General features: G+C 36.6%; 1 protein-coding gene and 1 pseudogene across 8 annotated transcripts; one reads left to right on the forward strand and one right to left on the reverse strand.

Moving 5' to 3' along the window:
• Positions 1-959: 959 nt before the first annotated feature.
• LOC132177147 (methylmalonate-semialdehyde dehydrogenase [acylating], mitochondrial) lies at positions 960-19,405 on the forward strand. Of its 8 annotated transcripts, XM_059589383.2 has the most exons (23): positions 961-1,162; positions 1,263-1,358; positions 2,348-2,417; positions 2,696-2,777; positions 2,845-3,372; positions 5,756-5,850; positions 6,064-6,135; positions 6,228-6,389; positions 6,477-6,555; positions 6,644-6,798; positions 8,014-8,077; positions 9,592-9,671; positions 9,987-10,052; positions 13,358-13,408; positions 13,532-13,683; positions 16,574-16,664; positions 16,926-17,006; positions 18,042-18,119; positions 18,221-18,256; positions 18,351-18,394; positions 18,494-18,572; positions 18,859-18,949; positions 19,055-19,405. In XM_059589383.2, the coding sequence occupies exons 5-23, from the start codon at positions 2,865-2,867 to the stop codon at positions 19,156-19,158; spliced, it is 2,088 nt and encodes a 695-aa protein (XP_059445366.2). In that variant the 5' UTR covers positions 961-1,162; positions 1,263-1,358; positions 2,348-2,417; positions 2,696-2,777; positions 2,845-2,864; the 3' UTR covers positions 19,159-19,405. The 8 variants fall into 8 exon arrangements, with proteins under 8 accessions (XP_059445361.2, XP_059445364.2, XP_059445363.2 ...); XM_059589378.2 differs by lacking the exon at positions 2,696-2,777 and having other exon boundaries at positions 960-1,162; positions 2,800-3,372; XM_059589381.2 differs by lacking the exon at positions 2,696-2,777 and having other exon boundaries at positions 960-1,162; positions 1,263-1,318; positions 2,800-3,372.
• On the reverse strand, positions 4,126-5,044 carry LOC132179979 (RING-H2 finger protein ATL8 pseudogene; annotated as a pseudogene).
• Positions 19,406-20,983: the final 1,578 nt, after the last annotated feature.

A 20,983-nucleotide genomic window follows, 5' to 3' on the forward strand; every position in this document is an offset into this window, starting at 1 on the left:
CTGCTATGATTGATATTGTATAACTTTATGGTAGCTAAAGGGAAACCCCTTTAATGATGTTTATATTAAGGGACAACCTTGACACCTAACACATTCTTGAACATTTTTGGGACTTGTAGAACTCCTAGGGATGTCTGAGATTGATTGGAATGCATGTTAGGGGCTCTGAAGGAACCGAAACAAGTGTTCTCTGAGTTACATTCGAACCCTGCCACATTCGAACCCTACCATGCAAGTTTGGTCCTTGCACAGGCAGGATCAAACCTTGTCATTTGGAATTGATCCGAAAACCCCAGGATCGATCAAACCTTGCTATGGTTGCAAACTACATTATGTTTTATTGTTACTTGAAAAAGAACAATGACATTCATTATAATTGACAATACTTGCATTGTATGACATGATTATGGGTCATGGTGTACTATTATACATACTTAACCCTATTGTCCAGATAGTGTTTATGTTTTTACTATTGGATCCAAGGGGTCAAATAAGTGCAGCACAACCATCTACGCATGGTAGTCACAATCGCAAGACATCGTTAGTATAGTGTGGGTTACCTGGCGTCAGACTCGATCGAGTTGGTAATTATGGTCGCTATTGTACGCATTGATGTACCGATGTAGTACAAGAGGTCATTCGGGGTGCGCAAACCCTATCGAAAATGGGTAGGCGCTCAAATAGATTATAATATTAATATTATCATCCATATGTTTTATTATTGAGAATACCTACAATTTGGATGTGTCTTCCTAATCTTAGGTATATATTATTTAAAAAATAAATATGCTATTATTTTTTTTCACATAATTTTTAGAAAATAATATCCCTATAAGATTAAGAGAATAGTAGAAGAACACGAAGAAAATACTTAGTTACTTACCATTTCTTTTTTTATAGGCAAATTTCATATAAAATTTTATTTTCCTTGAATAAATTATTCGTTTGATTGGAACTCTTTTAACGCATTCTACGTAGCGCGAATTCCAGTTCCCATTTCGCCACGCCAAACAACTATCTCATTTCTTGAACGAATAATCCATTGGCAGGTTCGACTGTGGAGCTCTCTCTACAAATCGAACGGGTCGAGGTCCAAAGTCACAGAGTTACCTGTACGGACGGACCAACTTCTTATCCTCGCCGGACCCCGGTGCCGTCGCCGGTATGGCTCTCTTTTTTCGGTCTCTTAGGTTTTCCGAGGAAATGAAGAAAAATAGAAGAGAAAAATGAAATGTTGAATATTGTCTTTTTTACTTTAATAGGAGCCAAACGGGGAATATTCGTCGGATCAAATCCTTGATGCTTGTGGCGCTGAATTGTATGCTGAGGCTTCTAATTACTATAATCTAGTTTCTGAGGTTGCACGGATCAAAATTTGGTTCTGTTTAAAGCATTTTTTTTTCTTCTATTGTTTGGAAGCTGAGGAAATGTAGGACAAGAATGAAATTAAAACGTCGATTCGGAATTTTTTTTTTCTTCCTCTTTTGGTTAGGCTTTGAAAAAAGTTGGGTGGGCTATAATTTTGTGGAAATGGGGTAGACCTGTATAGCCTTCTTTGAAGCAATATCAGGGTTTAGACGTGATTCTATTTATTAGCAAATTTTGTAGTTTAGCTTCTTTTTTGTTTCTTTTGTTGACAGATATAGATTTTAGCTTTATTGTTTGGATGGAAAACTTGAAAAAGGAAACATACTCTCAATGAGTAGCTGTTTTCTCATCCTGCGTTTTTTCAATTTTGGCAACAAGGGTAGCTGCTTGCATAAGTGACAAAGTGGAAACGGTTACTGTTATACAAGTTTGAATTGCCGGCTGAATTTGTGGATTTTTTTTATTCTTTTAACATTTAAGGGGGAACTCTCTTTAATCGCCCCGAGCCTGAGCTCGTCGAGACTTGTCGAGTGTGCCAGTGAAAAATATTTTTTCTTTGCATGGATCCTGTTAGGTATCATCCCCTTTTTCCTCTAATCACCAATAAATGCACAAGATGTTACATTTATTGGTGATTAGAGGAAAAAGGAAAATGCAAAAGTGGTTCATGCTTATGCTTTTGAATTCTGAAGTTTTTGTAATGGGAAAGAAAGACACTAGATAGTGTGCATTTGTCTGAGTTGTGTAACTTTTTGAAGGGCATGCAATCACACAAAATGTTTGTTTATATTTATTTTTAAATGACCCATGGATAAATTTGTGGCTATGTGGCTGCAGCAGGCATAGCTGCAAGGAGTTAGTGCCACTTTTTCATGAAAGAGTGAGGGGCACTTTTTTTTTAACTGTGTGAAGTTTATATTATTTATACTAATTAATCATTTGACAGGGGCCTTTTTTTTTTTTTATAATTTTTTTATAGGGAATGACTTCTTTTGTTTCAACTGAAACTGAACTGCTAGAGGAGGAGGATATCGGTGCTGTTGTATGAGGTGTTCTTCATTATACTTTTGCTGGAGTCATGCTTTATGGCATTATTTTTACAATGAAATGAGATGGAATATACATGAATGATGATAACAGTAATTCCACTTCTGAAAATTGCAAGTAGAATAAAGAGATTCTGGTTTTTTTCTCAACCAACCACGGAATATCTTTTCAACATAACAATTGAGAACTTTATTGTAATATTCATAAAAAAAATTTGAGAAATTGAATGCAGTGCATTTTCTTAGTTCTAATTCCTAAAACTAGTTTTCTTTTTGTTCAGTGGAGCCTTGGTGCTCATAAGTTTGTTATAAGATATGAAGACGGTTAGATGGGAAGGTGGCGATGCTAATGAGATTAAAGTGGTAAGTTTCATGTCTAATGCAGGTTTTCTCTTGCGGTTATGAATGATGGACATTCAAATTTGCACAGAGCTGAATGAACCGCCACAGATGCTTCCACCTTCACCCGGAACATTTGTAGATCGTGAAGAACTTATCCAACATGTTGGGGACTTTGCTGTGTCCCAGGGATATGTGGTTACCATTAAGCAGTCTAAGAGGGACAGAGTAGTTGTCCTTGGCTGTGACAGAGGAGGTGTTTATCGTAACAGGCGGAAAGCTGTTGATGACTCATCTTCTGAACAAATCCGAAAAAGAAAAACTGGTACTCGGCTGACAAATTGTCCTTTTGAAGCTGTTGGGAAGAAGGATGATGGCTTGTGGGTCCTTTCCATAAAAGATGGAACACACAACCATGAACCCATAAAGGACATCTCGGAGCATCCCTCTGCTCGTCGCTTTACAGAGAGGGAAATTTTGTTAATTAAAGAAATGACAGAAGCTGGATTAAAACCTCGCCAAATTCTAAAGAGACTAAGGCAAAGCAATCCAGATCTTCTATCAACACCAAAGCATGTTTACAATGTCAAAGCTAAGCTCCGACAAGGAAATATTGCAGGTGTGGCCTAAGTTTGAAATTTCATGTCATTTTTCTTTGACCATTTTATTTAAGAATACTTATTTTCTATAGAAAATCATTTTCACACGGTATTAATTAAAGAACCAAATCATGTCAAGCTCTTCTTTTCTTTGAACCATCTTAAAGTAGATTAATCGTACTGGAGTGGCAATTTAAGTATTGTTTTTATTTATACCCTGATATGCTAGATGATGTGTTCGAATTGAAATTTGAACCTAGGTTTAGGTTCTACCCTTGTTATGCTTCAGCATTGGAGCTAGCAGATCTTTTCAAAGGTTAGTTAATTCGTTGGTAATGGTAGTATAAGGAACCTATCACGGAGGCATCATTACCTGGATTGAACATATTTGGAGTATGTCTATATATGTGCTCCTGATCAAATTATTAATCTTGAAGCTGAGTACTGCTCAGCAATGATGAAAAAAAGCTGGGGTGCATTTTAATGTTCATTGCGGCTATGTTAATGGCTAAGATGCCAATGTTTGCCGTGGTTTGAGGTTGTGACAAATAACTCTCTAGTCTTAAAAGTCACAAATAACTTTGTGTGGTATGCCTATGTAATAAATAATTTCCTCTGTACATATTCATCAAAAAGAATCCCTCTGTACAAATTTTGGTCATTTTTCCATCATGATCATTATGAAATTACAAATTTACCTTTAAAAAATAAAATAGGAAATAAGAAAAAATAAAAAATTATTAAATTAAAATAAAAAAATAAAAAAATAAAAAGAAAAGAAAGGAGATGGAAGGTGTGTCAACATGCCTTGAGGCTGAGCTTGAGCAGTCAAAAACTGACTCCACTTCTAGCACCAAGCCACCACCAAGATTTGACAGCACAAGGAGCATGAGGACTAGGACTCGAACCATGCTTCGATGCAGGAGACATGGAAGGCATGGCCGCATTGGGGCAACAACCTGAGCTTGTCCACATCCACGAAATCTCCCAAGCATATAGCGCACTCAGCTACAACCAACTTTGGGTTCTTGGTGTTGTATGAGTTTGATGAGTCATAGGTGAAGTTTGTTTGGGAGAGATTGAAGCACCTTCTTGTTTAGGCCCCTATTGGCTAGATCTCATGTTGGAGAGCGGGTTGCAGTGCTTCTTGAGCCATGACAGAGCTAGGCGCAGCGGGCCATTGCAATGAGTCTGACCATGCATATCAGGGCAGCCAGTATGACCACGAAGTCCAACTCCACTGTCACCGCCTCAGGAGAAGGAGCCATTGCCACCATTGTTGATATGTTTGTGGCTGCCACAGTTGTTAGAATTAGAGAGCGAGTCACCATTGGCAGATCTAGATTCGACCGTTGGGCGTGGCCAAACCACCTTCTTTAGCCAATTATGAGAGTGGCTGAACCACCCAATAGTGCACCAATCCAAACCTTTTTTTTTTCTTTTGTTTTTTTTATTTTTTATAATTTTTTATTTTATTTTTTAGAGTAAATTTGTAATGTAATAATGACCTTGTCGGGAAAATGGTTGGAACTTGTACAGATGGAGTTATTTATTACACATGCGTACTCCATGAAGTTATTTGTCACAACTTCAAATCATATGGACCAATTTAGTAATTTTCCCATTTTATGAAGTTGAACACATGCTAGCCTAATAGTAGAACGGAGCTTCATTTTGTTTAAATTTGCAATTATTTATATCTATGAGGCCGATGGTTCAAGTGACCAAATAAATTCCTGAGCCTTGATGGGCTTAGCCAATAGCTCTCGGGTCCACTGTTGCTTTGTACGAGGAAATGATAGTAATCTTTGCCTTTTTTTTTTTTTTTTTTTTCCTTCTTGTGTTCCATTGATGCTAGCAAAATATATGTCTACTGGCTTGACATAAATCATTACGTTACTATGGGGAATTTAGGATAAACCATATGGGGATTTTAGGATTTACTATATTGGGAATTTACCAATGACTAGCATAATGAAGTAACTTATGTTTAATTGTTTCCTTTGATTGTCAATTTCTGGATGGTTTTGGAATTTAGGATCAACTGTTCAATATTATAACGATTGAGTCCTTGAATTGATATACTCATGTGGAACGTGTGACTGCTTATGGTCATATTGAGAGTAGAACTATTAAGAGTTAGATGGAGATTTTTTTCCCTTGTCCTTTTTTGCTTCTTCAGAGGGCATTATTCAATTAGCATCATAAACATGTTTATAAGATGATTGCTTTGAGAGAGTGACTATAAAATTTTTGCCATCTTTTTCAGTACAAACCTGTAGAAAATTGTCTGCAAATCAATAAATATATGGACAATTATCATCTTTATAGGTTTTTTTTTAAACAAAGGAAAGAAAGAGTTTCTATTTCCTTACAGTGGAAGATGGCATGCTTATGTTGCAGTGAGAAACTTCAAGTCACTAAGGCCCCAGAAATCTGCTGTAAGAAACAATTATCTTACAGTTACCGAGCCATCTTGGAGGCAGCGCAACCCTCCGGTAAGCTTAGATGTAACTCTGCTGAAGAAGTCTTATCCTTAGTACTTGGGTAAGAGGAAACAATTAAAAAAGAAGAAGGAAATAATCTATTTCTGGTGCTTCCTGAATTGCTCGTTATCTCCCTCTTTCTTTCTCTATCCTCCCCCTTCCTTTTCATTGGGGTTTTTCTCTTACTTAATTCTGGATTTAAACTCATTTTGTAATATATATCAGAGGGTTCCCAACCTCATTGGAGGTAGATTTGTTGATTCACAATCCTCTGCATCTATTGATGTTTTGAACCCTGTAAGTGTCATAAATTCCATTTAAGATCTCATTTTCCTTTATTTTCCAGTCATTTAAGTCAATAATATATATATATATTTTTTAAATGATAGGCGACACAACAAGTTGTTTGTCAAGTTCCTTTAACTACAAATGAGGAGTTCAAAGCTGCAGTATTTGCAGCAAAACGGGCTTTTCCACTGTGGCGAAACACGCCGATTGCGACTCGTCAGCGCATCATGTTCAAGTTCCAAGAGCTTATTCGCAGAGAGATTGTAAGTGTTTTAGGCATCTATTTCTTTTACTTAGTTCAAGTTACAAGTTTTATTAACTGATTTTTGTAATTACAATTTTTTTCCTAGGATAAGCTTGCTGGTAACATTACTGCTGAACATGGAAAGACATTGAAGGATGCATATGGTGATGTATCACGTGGACTGGGTTAGTCTCTTTATTGTCTGTTGTCATGTATGAAAAAGCTCAATTAGTGTTGGCTGTAACCTACAAAGATTTCGGTATTCATTCATAGAGGATGTGGAACATGCTTGTGGACTGGCAACTCTGCAAATGGGTGAATTTGTTTCCAATGTATCCACTGGGATTGATACCTACAGCATTAGAGAGCCGCTTGGTATTTGTGCTGGGATATGTCCCTTTGATTTTCCGGCTATGATTCCCTTATGGGTAAGCTTGGTATATGCTTCCAATTTCACTGTTTACTTGTCTTTAGTTCTTGGCTATAATTTTAGTCTAGTTTCATGAGTGTGATTTTTGCTGCTTAAGAATGCCATTATGTATATCACTCATGTTCTTGAAACATAGACAACAAAGTTGCTACGATGGAGATGGGTGGTGGGGAGGGGGGCATGTATACAGCATATTTAGCTGCTAATACTTTGTTACTGCTTATTCATATGGTTTAGGAATGCCATTATGTTTGTAACTTAAGAGCCTGAGAAATATACAACAAACGGGTGATTGATCTAGAAAAGAATATCAATAATAAAAAAAGAACCACAACAAATTTGTAGTTAGGATTGGGTTAAGAAAATTATTATAATTCAACGTGGCCATCCGTTTGCATCATGGTTAATATTTGTTATTTTTTTCACGCATAAAAACTTAGTGGGATTACTTATAAAAAGGGGGCTTCACCCCTCTCGAAATATGCCCCCTTTTGCTTTTTAGTGGCCAATATTCAAAAAGTGACATTCGACCCTCCCCCCTGTTTACCCCCAAAGTACCTAACTATAGTAAGTAAGTTAGACCCTCCGTCAACTTTTTCCATCTTTTTGGACGGAAAGCCAATCACGTCTCATATAACTTTTAATGACCTGAACTTTCCAAAATACTCCTATGATTAAGTTTTTTTTTTTTAAAAAAAAAAAAAAAAATCCAAAAACAAAACAAACAAAAAGAGGGGGTGGTTGAGCCACCCTCAATGGCCAAATGGGGGTGGCCAAAACCACCCCGAATGGGCAAATGGGGGTGTCCAAAACCACCACCAAAGGGTTCCGAGCCACCCCAAAATGGCCAAAGTGGCTGGGTGGACCACTCTTGATATTTATTTATTTTCTTCATTTTGTCTTTTCGTTTTTTTTTTGGGACACTTTACCCCCTCGAAGGCATTTTGGGAAGTTCATGTTTTTTGAACACTGGACGCTAAAACGCAAAATGAAGTATACTTCAGAGGGTTAATTGTATTTCCGCCTTAAAAAAAATTACTGGGATTATTTTTCAAAGGTTAGAATGGACTAAATGGAATTTCCTCCCTATTAAGGGAATGGAGGGTGAAGTCACAGGTTCATTTCATGCAAAGTATATGAGTTGTGTATACCCAGAGAACAAAAAATAATTTTCTTTTTCAAGCGGTTTTTTATTTTTTGTTTTCATGTGCAGATGTTTCCTATTGCAGTCACATGTGGTAATACATTCATTCTGAAGCCATCAGAGAAGGATCCAGGTGATTTCCAAATCCTTTGTAGTGTTGCAATATATGGGATTGTAGAACTTTTACTCATTACTGGGACGCATTAAATGGTAGAGTAAAAGGTTTAATAACTCTCTTTTTTGGCCTTGAAAAGACAATTTATATGAGATGGTTTCTTCTCCTATCTTGAGGAAAATTATTTTAGGTTGTGTTAGGTGCTCCAGATAAGAGGCTGATAATGTGTAAATTATCCATTCTGGTGTGCACCAAAAGTATTGGATGTGTCTAATCGCATACTTCTATGTTTTTAAAAAAATGTGGAGGGGGGGGAGGAATATAATTTTCCGGCAACCCAATAGAGAGAGAAGGGATAGGTAAGGCTAAGGATCTTGAAATTGATTTTTCCATTCACCACGTACTGGCTGCCACTTCATTGTTGGGGATCTTGCTGATGATCACTGTCTTCTTTATTGTTACTCTTTGTTCTTTTTCCTAGACCTACCAATGGTGTGTGGGTGGACTTATGGTGCAGCTGTACTTGATTTGGAGGAGCTACAGAGATGAGGGCTGGACAGTGTGGCGTTGAAGTTGTTATGTTTGGTTTTGGGTGATGGTACCCATGAGGAAAGCAATATTGGTGTTGGTGTGTGGGTTTAAATCGACAGTGATGGAGATGGATTCAAGATTTTGACATTTGACAGTGTGGCAGTAGTATGTGGAGTAAATGGGTGACGATGGATGTTAATAGTTGAAGGTGATGGTGGCTGTTGCCAAGACTGAAAGGATAGGTTCCCTCTACCCCGTTCTCTTCACAGTTCCTATTATTTAGCAAAGGGAAAAGGAAATGGAAAAGAAAGAAAGAAAGAAGTCATATCCAGACTTTAATTCTTTTGTGCAACAAATATTAAAAAGAATATATTATATCCCTTGGACCTGATATCTATCCTATCTGTTGGGGTGTCATGTCTGGCCTGTCAAAAGGGGCTTTAAATGTGTGATTCTAAATTTATATTGAATTCACTGTATCAGAAGAGAGATTGCAATAGTATGGATTTTTTTTTTTGATTGGTAATAGTATGGATTGTTCTGAAGATCCACATGATATTTTTATAGTGAAGGCCTAAAGACAGTAAAAAACTGATATCTAATATCTGTTAGCAGTAGGACATCCTAAGATAAATCCCAACTATGTAAACTGAAGTTGGTGTTGATACAACATTTCATTGAACAAGTGGAATCCTCAAACTTGTAAGACAAATATTTATATAAATATATAGAGATAAAGTTCAATTTTAATTTTGCTTTGGTAGGTTATCTGTCAATCTCTATTTTCATAATTTCTTCATTCCTGTATATTTCCTTTCCCATTTAGGAAACATTTTGTGACTTCAAGACCTGTTAGAGGTTTTTCTTAGAATCTACTCTATTTCATAACAATCAGACTTACTGATTTATTACGCATGCACATGACATCTATGCTTTAAAATAGAATCCATATATGCACAAGACATTTATGCTTAAAATAACTTATTTGGTGTTTTTCTCAGGGGCTGCAGTAATGCTTGCAGAGTTAGCTGTAGAGGCTGGTCTGCCTAATGGCGTCCTAAACATTGTGCATGGCACCAATGTAAGGCTTTCAAAAATATTTATCATAGTTTGTTCATCCACTAGTACCTCCCTTGGGCATCAATATAAGTTATGGATCTTTACTTTTAATCAATCATTCTTTTTCAATTGGATATGTTACAATTAATCTGCTTATGTCTGGTCTATTTTATGCCTTGTGTGGAACTTACTTTTATCTTCCTGTTTAAACTTGTCTGGTTTTTATTTTTTTATTTATTTTTTATTTTTTATTTTTAATTTTATGCTATCTGTTGTACCATGAATTAAATTTTTTTACCTTTCATCTTTTCCTTTTCTTAATTTTGACTTGGGCCAGGACATTGTCAATGCGATTTGTGATGATGACGATATTAAAGCTATCTCATTTGTTGGTCCAAATTCGGTAAGTTATTCCTTGGTATTGAAACACTGATACAAGTTGCACTATCTTACCTCTACGTTGATATGGTTACAAATGTTGAATTCATTGATCACAAGTAATTCTCTTATACTCCTCCACTATCTTCTTTGGTGCCCCTCCCCCCTCCTTATAAAGGTTACAAGTGATTCATAGAAACTAAATGAAGTTTATAATGACCATATGCTTGTAGGGAAGTGATGTAGGCATTTAGCTGTAAAGCCTAAATTTTGTTTGTGGTTTACCTCTGAAGTCAAAATTATGACAACAGAATAGAGTTTCAAGGGTCTTCTGTGCTCACTTAGTGCTTACAAGCATAACATTAAGGATTAAGTCAGATGTGGGCATTGAGGAAAAGCGTATATGGAGCCTTCTAGCCTCCAGGTTTTTTTCTTCTTCTGTTTTTTTTTTTTTTTGGTCTTAGGAAGATATTAGCTGGTGGCCAAAAGCTACACAAACCTCTAGACAGTGCAGATAAAAAATATTTAGAATACTGATAGCAGAGTTCAATTCACAACCAGTAGCATATACCTTACAATAAAACATAGGTGCCGTTGGCAAAAATATCATATGCCAAGAGATGGTTTCTTTTTCCCCCTACAGTTACTTAAAGAATGCAAACTCTCATCTGGTGATCAATTTGTACCTTGCGGAGGAATTAGGTTGAGAACCTGCAATGTTTGCATTTTATATGACTTCGTTCTTTGGAAGTTTGGGATGCTACTTTGAGGAGATGTTACTACAATGGAGCTATTTTGAACTTGCATGATGAAGTCCATTGGCTTTTTCAACACAGCAAAAACATGATGAATACACTGAGGATTGTGGCTTTTGCTGTGGCTATGTATTGCCTATGGAGAAAGATAACAGAATATACAAGGGCAGTAAGCAAATTATGTGAGTGGTTTAGCAAGTAATTAATTATGTCAAGTTTTTTTTTTTAGTTCATGGCGTGAAAGGTATTGGTTAGGCACCACAAGTTCTTGAAAATAGGGGCAGTGACATTTATTATGATGAGAACAATGTGGCACACTTGGAGTGTATTGCAATAATGCATATAGTTTTTATGCTGATCCAAGCAAGCTAGTATGTGGTCATTGTAAGTCTATTTTTTTCAAACTAGGCTTATTACTTGTATGTACTCTTCGATAAGACATGAGGGATCAGCTGGAGTGACGCTCATGGTATCGACCTACCAAAAGTACATGATATACATGGTAGGTAAGAGTTAGTGGATATGGCGCAAGCATCCTCACCTTAGATATAAGAGCAAATTAGAATGCATCCATGTGGTCAGAACTCATTACATTGTACCTCTCTGACTCACAATTTACATCCACGTGGTCAGAACTCACAACTTCTTTATAGTTTGTATTAAATCGATACTTTTGGTGAACCAATAAAGTGATACCACAGCATCATTTATTTGAAAGCCTAGTTGTTTATAATTTTTTTCCTTCTTTTGATTCCTCCATTATCTTGGTGTTCTTGTGGAGTCAAATAAATTAGTACATTTTGGACAGAGGGTTTGGGGATAAATAAAAAGGAAGAAAGGGAGCGTGCAACTAGGTGTCAAATAAATGATTATGATGTTCCATAACTTGATTTGAGCTCCAAAATCTATCAATTTAATAAAAAATAAAGAAGTTTAGTGTAAAAGTTGGGGAAGTAAAGTGTCATAAGACCTAATCATAGAGGTATATTGTGGTTCATCCTAAATGTAAATCCCAGAGGAGCTTGTTTGAGACCAGTTGGTGTGAGAACAATGATACATTGACTTAAGAGGACTGATGAACATTGTAAATGAATATATTTTCTACATCTAGATTATACTGAATAGGGGTCTTCTTTGTAAATAACTGCATTATGCTTAAATGGGCAGTATTAGGTTTCTTTATAATCATTTATCGTATGAGCAAGGCCATGAATTACTATTGAATTTTATGATGTTCAGTAGAACCTTATGCAGTTGTCTTGAATTCAACTTTGAATTTTTGATATGTATTTTGGGATAAATGCAAAATTAGTCCTTATGGTTAGCCTAAATTACAAATCACTCATTGTCGTATTAAAGTGAACTCAAAGGTCCCTGAGATATACCAAAAAAACAATTTAGTTCCTAGAGTTAAATTTTGTTAAAACATTTGACGGATTCCGTTAAGCGTCACGTCAGTGCTAATAAAATGGTGACACGTGTTACTCTTAGTAAACAAATATAAATATATAAAACTAAAAAGTTATTTTTTTCTTTTTTTTTAAAAAAAAAAAAAGGAAAAATGAAAGGGGTGGCTACCGGTTGGGCAGCCATCCTCAGCCCCTGGATAATGGATAATGGCACCTAAGCTCCCAGAGACCATGAGCAACCAGTCATACTTGTCTGCAAAAGAGAAGAGTTGGTAAAAGTATAGGCCCTGCTCCTCCTTCTCAGCCTCAAGCAATGGTTTTTCCTCTGTAGTCTCAGCCATTGCAGTCCAAAACCAAGTTTTTGAAACGGAAAGAGTGGGTGAGAGGGAAAAGGATTTTGAAGTGACTAATGGTATGTTGCCATTAAGGAAGAGATCTGAGCTGAGCTAAGCTTGTGGAGGAGAAATTCATCCAAAAAAAAAAAATAAAAGCTTGAGGAGTCGAAGAAGTCTAGCTTTTCTGGGCATTAAAGAGAGAGAGATCTGAGAAACCCTTTTTTTTTCTTCTATGTCTCAAAGAATTGTCAATGTCGTTTTGGTTTTATCAGCGGAAGACTCTGTATCTTTGTTTGCCGGAGAGGAAAAGCAGAGAGAAAATTATGAGTAGCCACTCCTTTCTTTTTTTCTTTTTTCAATTTTTTTTTTTTTTTTTTTGTTGAGCTGTCTTAACCATATAATTTTAGTAAATTATCGTACCCATGGCCGACATTATCAATTACATGTGTACTGGATGCGTCTGATTCTGAAAACTAGTCTAGCAATCTGGACAATACTGTGTCAACATTTTACAAAAGATTCTTCTCTTATTATTTGTTTTTGATGTTTTGCTTTGCATTGCTTTTGTTTTTGTTTTCCTATTTTTAGTAGATCTCTTTCTGCCCCTTTATTCAGTTTTTTAAAATAATTTGAATTATTATTTTTTTGTTTGTAGTTGAAAATAGTATGTCATTTTTTTAATTCACATCTGACTATGTGCACCATGGTTGTTCTTGGCTCTGGTAATATTGACATTTTTGTTGGTCATACCATTAGTCTTTCACTTTAAAATATGTATTTTGTGGCAATAGTTAGTCATATAGTAACGGTTTATTTATTTATTTTTAAAAGGCTGGTGCTTATGTGTATGCAAGAGCATCAGCTAAAGGGAAGCGTATTCAGGTACTCTCCATGCATATGCTTCGGTAACAAACCTGCAGTTCCTTTTATGAGCATTGTGGTTGCTGTTTCACTAATACAGTAGTTGAAGTCAATGAAAATTGGCTGACTGACTATTGTCTTCAGTCCAATGTTGGAGCAAAAAATCATGCAGTTGTCATGCCTGATGCAAGCGTAGATGCTACTTTGAACACACTAGTTGCTGCTGGTTTTGGTGCTGCAGGACAAAAGTGCACGGCACTTAGCACAGTTGTTTTTGTTGGAGGCTTAAATCGATGGTATTTTGTTTTGCCTCTCTTGCTTATCTCTATGCTATTGGACCTTTTGATCTTGATACTTTTTCTAGTTATACTTGTCAGAAACCCATGGGCCGTATTATTGTCCAGTCTGAGTTTTGCAATTTAATATTGTGAACTTTTGAGAAGCATTTGATGAGAGTTGTTTTACCTCCCCCTCAAAAAAAAAGGGAAACTACACTTATTCCCCTCCACCTACCACCCAATATGCAATGTTCTCTAAACTTTAAAAGTTGCAACTGACCCCCCAAACTACCTAGCCCTTTCACTAACCCCTTCCATTAGGATTTTCTATTAAGTCAGACAAAAAAGGAGTCATGTGCAATACACGTGACAAAATGTCCATTATACACCCTAAATGTGTGAAAATACAATTAAGCCTTTGGATGAGAGAAAAAAAACCTTCTCTAGCCATGGCGACCCACGCCATGTGCAACAATTCAATCCAGACTCTAATATGTAATAATTATTGTTCATATGACATTTATTTCTAATGATTTAACTCATTAAATCTCAAAAGAGCCCTAATCTCAAAATAACAAGCTCTAAAGTGCTGAAACAATCTAGAGAGAAAGAGAGATCAGATTTTGCAGCTCCAAGCTCCCCTGTTTTTCTGCTTTATTTTCAGCAGAAAATTGCAGAAGCTTTTCTTGTTTCATCAGGGCTGATTTGTTTAAGTTTTCTTAGCCGCTCTTGTGTGTTGTACTTGCTGGAATATTCAGCCAACAAACTGGAATTACATACTAAACGCAATGCTGAACATTTTGGAACCCACATTTGGTGTGAAGGTTTGCTTCTATTGAGTGTTTTTTTTTTTTTAATAAGTTTCTTTGAGGTGCCATACAGTTCAAGGTTCATTGTTAGTATGAAAAATTCAAGAAGAATATATACTAGGCAATGGTCCAAAATCAAGAATTTTTTTTTTTTTTTTTTTTTGGCACCAATCCAAAATCAAGATTAATGAAGGGTTAGTTATACTTTGCACCCCCCCCCCCCCCCCCCCCCCTCCCCCCCACCAAACTGATACCTCATTTTCACTTAACACCCATAAACTATGACTCACTGTAACTTGTTCTCTTAAGCTACCACTTTGCTCCAAGTAGCCTCCTGAGTCAGATTTGGCTGTTAAATGTGGATAGAAAATGATGCACGTGCTTGTCATGTGACATGGTTTGTGGGTGTAAGTGCAAATGGGGTGTTAGTTTTATTTTATTTTATTTTTTATTTCTTTTTTTTGGGGGGGGGGGGGGGGGGAGTAAAGTGTAATTAACCCTAAGGCAACTCACGTAACGACCAAATCTGACCCAGGGTTTGAACAAAATGATAGTTTTGGGAAATGAGTTGCAGCAAGTCATAGTTTATAGGTGTAAGTGAAAATGGGTTGTTAGTTTGTGGAGGAAAGGTGTAATTTACCCTTTAATGAAACTATGACAACAATATCAGAACGAGAACCTTTTTAGGCCAGTTGGGGTTAAACAAAGCCAACTTGCTCAGGGGCTTTGGTTTCATGTTCAGAGTATCATATCAGGAGTTCTTAGGATCTTTATTCAAGAATTGTTTGTTGTTGGTGGTAATATGGACCCAAATATTATGTTATGAATTGGGGACAGGTTGTGTCTAGCTGTGGGATCCCCTGGTATTTTGTTTTTTGCTCCTTTTTTTTTTTTTTTTTTTGTTTTGATAATTTTCATTTGATGCAGGGTATTATTGTCTTTTTGAGTCACATGTATTGTAAGTGACCCATTTTCCATTGGATTTAACAAAAAAACCCTACTGAAGGGGGTTAAGTGAAAGGGCTAGGTATTATGGGGGATCATTTGCAACTTTTTAAAGTTTATGGGATGTTGCAAATTGTGTGATAGTTTGAGGGGATAAGTGTAATTTCCCCCCAAAAAAAAAAAAAAAAAAAAAATTGTTTGGGATGAGGAAAGTGGTTCACCCTCTGTTGTGACTAATTATATTATATGCTAATCCAAGGGTCCACAATGGGTCTCCTTTCTTTTTTGTTTTTTCTAAATAGAAATGGTATTATTAAAAAAAGTTTGAAGTGCCTACGTCAAGTATATGTGTACATGAGAGACCAAGAATTGAGAAGTAAGATTGTAATTCTCCAGAAAATACCAGGAATCACCATCCGCTCATAGAGCAACCTCAAGAATAAAAACTTCTATTTAGGCTAGGAAAGCTCAACCCCATCAAATGTTCTATTCTCTCTCTCTCTCTCTCCCCACACAAGGCATAAATGTTCAATTGCACTACTTCTATGCCAACCAAAGGTCTGTTTTCATTGAGCCAACAACTCAACAACTGTCTGATGCATGACCACATAGAGCCAAAGAGAAAAACAAGATACCACGTCTTCATTGCAAAGGAACAATGGAGTAATACGTGATCCATCAATTAACTTCTTTCTTCCTCCACCTCGTCAAATTATCGATACTGAGATGCTATTCAAGAACAGCTGTCTACACAAAGAAAGCTACTTCCTCGAGCACCATTAACTTCGAAGCGCTTCCTTGGAAAACAACTATTTGAACCCCCTCTTAACACTCCTCCTTTCATCACCCTGTACCACCTAGCTATGTGGTAAAACTGTCTGGTTGTAGATTCCAAGCCTAGGTCCTACCCCTATCTGTGGTGGGCCTATGGACAAGCCTTAGGCTGCATTTAAATGAAGAAAGAACAGTAGATCTAAGTTTCTTGGGTATGTCAAAATTATGTTCATCTATTTAAGAAATGTTTCCCTGCTGTGTGGGTGTGTATATATCTCTAGATTGATTTGATTATGTTGCTTCTTGGATTCAGTTCGTGGATAGGCATCATATGGCTTGATGTAAGTATTTTGGTGTAAGAAAGCTTGATCTTTTTCCAGGGAAGATAAACTAGTGGAGCATGCCAAAGCAATTAAAGTGGGTGCTGGAACAGAACCAGATGCAGACCTTGGTCCGGTGATTAGCAAGCAGGTGGATACATGTTTTAAATCCTTGACCAATTTATCAGCATTAAAATATTAAAAAGACTTTGTTGAAGTGGAAGTAATTGACTGTTATACTTTATGAATAATAAATTTAAAGACATTGTGTGCGTTGGATAAGCTTGACCATTTTGCATTTGTTATTTTGGGTGCATGAGTGGAAGCATTTTGAACAGTTCACATTTTACATGTGGATGTGTCTTGCTTATTTATGATTTCATAATTCTTTAAGATTCTTCATTATTGGCAGGCAAAGGAACAAATATGCAGATTGATCCAAAAAGGTGTTGATACTGGTGCAAAACTCATCCTTGATGGGAGAAACATTGTGGTATTTTCTTATGTTCCACTGTTTTAATCTTTCAGCTGTATGGATTATGTGCTTCTATTTTGTCTTTGGGCGGGTCTTTGTCTGTGCATGTATTATGTTCTTATATTAATATTTCAATAGCTAGGATAAAAGACAACAAAGCAAATCTTAAACAAGGGCTGGCTACTTGTTCTCCAGAAGTCTGATTGTCTGGAATCAGGCCTATTATGTAGAAACTAGAATGTACATTGTGAAGCATGTAGTGACTTTTTTCTTTTCTTTTTGGAGAGAGAAAAAGAGGTGGCCGTAGGTGGGGGAGGGGTGAGTCAGGGAACACTTTAAAGGATGTACTTGATTGCAAAGAGTATTATTTTAGAGCCAGACTGCCTGTGGTGACCTGCTCTTGCAGTTAAAAGCCTTGCTTGGCTTTGTCAACATGCCAGCAGATGTCCTGCACTTGGATTCTATGATTTGAATTACTTCGACCTGGCATTGCCCAGTTATTTAGGCAGAAGTCAATTGTAGATTTGTATAGAAAAGTTTGCGGAATAGGTCAAAATATGTGAAGGGTGCGAAGATAGTGCACAAACAAGGATGTTTTACTGCAAAAACTAGGCAAGAGATTGGAATGATTAAGAAATTTTCCAACATGACATGGCATTGATGTCTTGTAATTCTTTCTGCTTTGACTTGTTTGGTGGAATTTGTATTAGATATGATGCACATTATTGGTTTGGTCACAAGCCATTGTTATTGGGTCCGTATAACAGGTTGATGCTTGTATTCTTTCTGATAACTTGGATTTCTAGCTCTTATTTTTTATTTTTCTCATCTCGGGTGCAGCTCCCTTTGTTAAGGATATATTAGTATATTACTATATTGCAATGACGAATATCATGCATTTTTTTTCCCCTACACACTTAACCGACTGTAAAGAAGTTTTTATTGGCATCTTGTGCTCTTTGTTGTAAGAAGCTTGTTCATAACTGCAGTTCTTGGTTTGGAAAGGGTCCAAGTTGACCTAATTTTCAGTCTTGATTTGTGGATGACAAATAGGTTCCAGGATTTGAACATGGGAGTTTCATTGGTCCCACCATCTTATCCAATGTCACAACTAACATGGAGTGTTACAAGGTATCTTCTATTGTGTCCTAGAAGCAACCATGGGTTTTAGTGGAGGCAGAGACTTGTACCCAGTTATCAACATAAATAACACTTTGTCTTGGTTTCTACAGGAGGAAGTTCTTGGCCCAGTTCTTCTTTGTATGCAGGTTGATACTCATCCCTCCCGCATATTTCTTTAGTTATCAAGTTGGTGCTCTACCTATTTTACCGATTTTGAGATGCAACATTTTTGGTGCCCAGGCTGACAGCATTGAAGAGGCCATAAACATTGTTAGCAGACACAAGTATTCTCGAATTCAGTTTCTCTTGACCCTCTTTATAAGATGAGATCTTTTTTAGCGATGGTATTTTGTTTTTATACCTTTTTGTTTCCTTCTTACCAGATACAGCAATGGAGCTTCTATATTTACCACATCAGGGGTAGCTGCAAGGAAATTTCAAACTGAGATTGAAGTTGGGCAGGTACACATCTCTCTAAAGCATGCCACTAGGCAAAATAATCGAGCAAATAGAAAGGCTTGATTTGGATAAACTACTTGAGTTTCTTGTTTGGTCCCATGCTCCTGTGATGCCTTTGCCCTGTCAAAAAATCTGAAGTGCATATTTGTTTGTAATGCTTACTGCATTAGTTGATGAAATTCCCTAATATTTGTTATACCCAATGTCATTTTTCTAACTATTTTTTATTTTCTTATTTAAATTGGTCGTCATACTATTGGTTTTGCCACATGAACTTGGTTTCACTCAGGTTGGCATAAATGTTCCCATCTCTGTTCCGCTTCCTTTTTCCTCATTTACTAGCTGCAAACCATCCTTCGCCGGCAATCTCAATTTTGACGGTAACATTTACTTTGCGAATCTTGCTGTTTAATTTCCACCCTTTTCAGATGCAATCATGTAGAGTAGCTTAGAGAGTGCAAATTTATCATGAAATTGAATTGCAGGCAAGGCTGGAATTCAGTTTTATACCCAGGTTAAGACAGTGACTCAACAATGGAAGGATTTACCGGGCAGCAATGGTGCATCCCTGGAAATGCCAAGTTCTTAGTAGTATGTGGACAGAAAGTGCTGTATATATATTTTTAATTTTTGATTATAGCAGCAAAACTTCCGGTTAGTCGTCCTCTGAGCAACTCTCACAAGTGAAATCCGTGCTTGTTTTTATGTATGAACATTTGTATCTTTGTCTTCACTCCAGGGCATGTTGATGTATCATAGATGTGCATATAATAATTTTATGCCCCAATCTTTAAGATCCGTTTTTGTTGTAAATTGTATATTATTAATTTTCTGTGTCTAACTTCTAGAGTGCCATAAATGGGAAAATATGGTGTAGTGGAAGTGCTTTGTTTCGCACTACGCAAGACAGGGCAGTGCGTGGAGAAGTTTGCGTCGGCGTGTGTGGCACGTGAGCTATGCATGTGTTTGTGTCGTTGCATGTGGTGTTCAACGTGGGCAGTGCATGTGTAAGGTGGTGTTGTGTGGGTGTGGGGTATCAAAAGTATCTCAAGGATTTTTGAGTAGCCAACTGTTTATATATATAGCCACATCAGCTTTATGAGGATAAAAAGATGGTCTCTAACATTACTCTCTCTCTCTCTCTTTATATATATATATATATATTGCTCAACTTTAGGAATAGGTAAATTTAATCAATACTTTAACATTTTCCCTCGTGTGGGTTTAAACTCTATTTTAATAGGTGAGGACTAACATGTGAAATATTTAGTTTAAATGAGTGATGAATTGACGGAGTTAAGGTTTGAACTTAGGATATTTGGTTATAATACCATGTTAAACCATCACTTATACTTTTGGGACAATTGGTAATTTAACATATGTAGTGGTGGTTCATGTGGAGATCAGGGCCCATGATCAGGGGTGGCAAAACGGGTTGGCGGGTTGACCCGATTACGACCTGTTATAACTCGCGACCTGATTAACCTAAACACGAACACAACCCGTTTAGCTAAACGGGTTGAACTTTCAAATACGAACATGACACAGAAAATAGACGTGTTACCCGACACGACCTGTTTAAAATAACTGGCTCATATCGGGTTAACATGACTTGATGCGTTTGAAGAAAAAATAATGTAATACTAAAGTTTAGGGTTTTTTATTTATTTTTTATTTTTTTAAAAGGGTATGGCGAGTCACCCTCTTAACCAGCTAGGTTGACCCGCTAGACACGAAAACTAGCCAGGTCATAAACGGATGACTCGAACCCGTTTAGGTCAAACCCAAAACCTGTTAATTTCGTGTCGGGTTTGCAGGTCGTGTCAAAATTGCCGGCTTTAACGTGATTCCCAATTTTTTTTGTATTTTTATTCTTTCAATAATTTAATGATATCCAAAATTCATTAACTTTTTATTATACGCCATTGATGTAAGCATAGTCATAGACAATAACTAAGCAGATTAATTTTTCACTACTAAACATATACCATGCAAATGATATAAAATTCTTTGGGGAAATTTCAGAAAGTCCCCCTGAACTTTCAGTCAATTTGAAAAACCCCACCTGAATTTCCAAAACTCTCATTTAGGCCCCCTGAACTTTGGTTTTCTCTCACTTTGGACCCTTTTAATATTAAACTACGTCGTTTTGTGTTCTAAAATTACAACACCTACCTAGCCCAAAACGACGTAGTTTAATGTTAAAATGGTCCAAAATGAGAGAAAACCAAAGTTCAGGGGGCCTAAATGAGAGTTTTAAAAATTCAGGGGAGGTTTTTCAAATTGGCTGAAAGTTCAGGGGGCTTTCTGAAGTTTCCCCAAATTGTTTCTAAAGAAATCAAAATTTGACGTATGTTTAATGAAAAATGAAAGTATAAAAATATCATTAAATTTGAGCAAATATTAAAGTATAA

The sequence above is a fragment of the Corylus avellana genome, chromosome 4 (genome assembly GCF_965113065.1).
Source record: "Corylus avellana chromosome 4, dhCorAvel1.hap1.2, whole genome shotgun sequence".
Classification (NCBI taxonomy): Eukaryota; Viridiplantae; Streptophyta; class Magnoliopsida; order Fagales; family Betulaceae; genus Corylus; species Corylus avellana.

What these genes read in the sequence shown, in the direction of transcription:
- LOC132177147 (XM_059589378.2), top strand. Translation starts at nt 2,820, where the DNA reads ATGATGGACATTCAAATTTGCACAGAGCTGAATGAACCGCCACAGATG. An exon ending in CTAACATGGAGTGTTACAAG is followed by an intron (nt 18,120 to 18,220) that starts GTATCTTCTATT and finishes TGGTTTCTACAG; the next exon opens with GAGGAAGTTCTTGGCCCAGT. An exon ending in CGGCAATCTCAATTTTGACG is followed by an intron (nt 18,950 to 19,054) that starts GTAACATTTACT and finishes ATTGAATTGCAG; the next exon opens with GCAAGGCTGGAATTCAGTTT.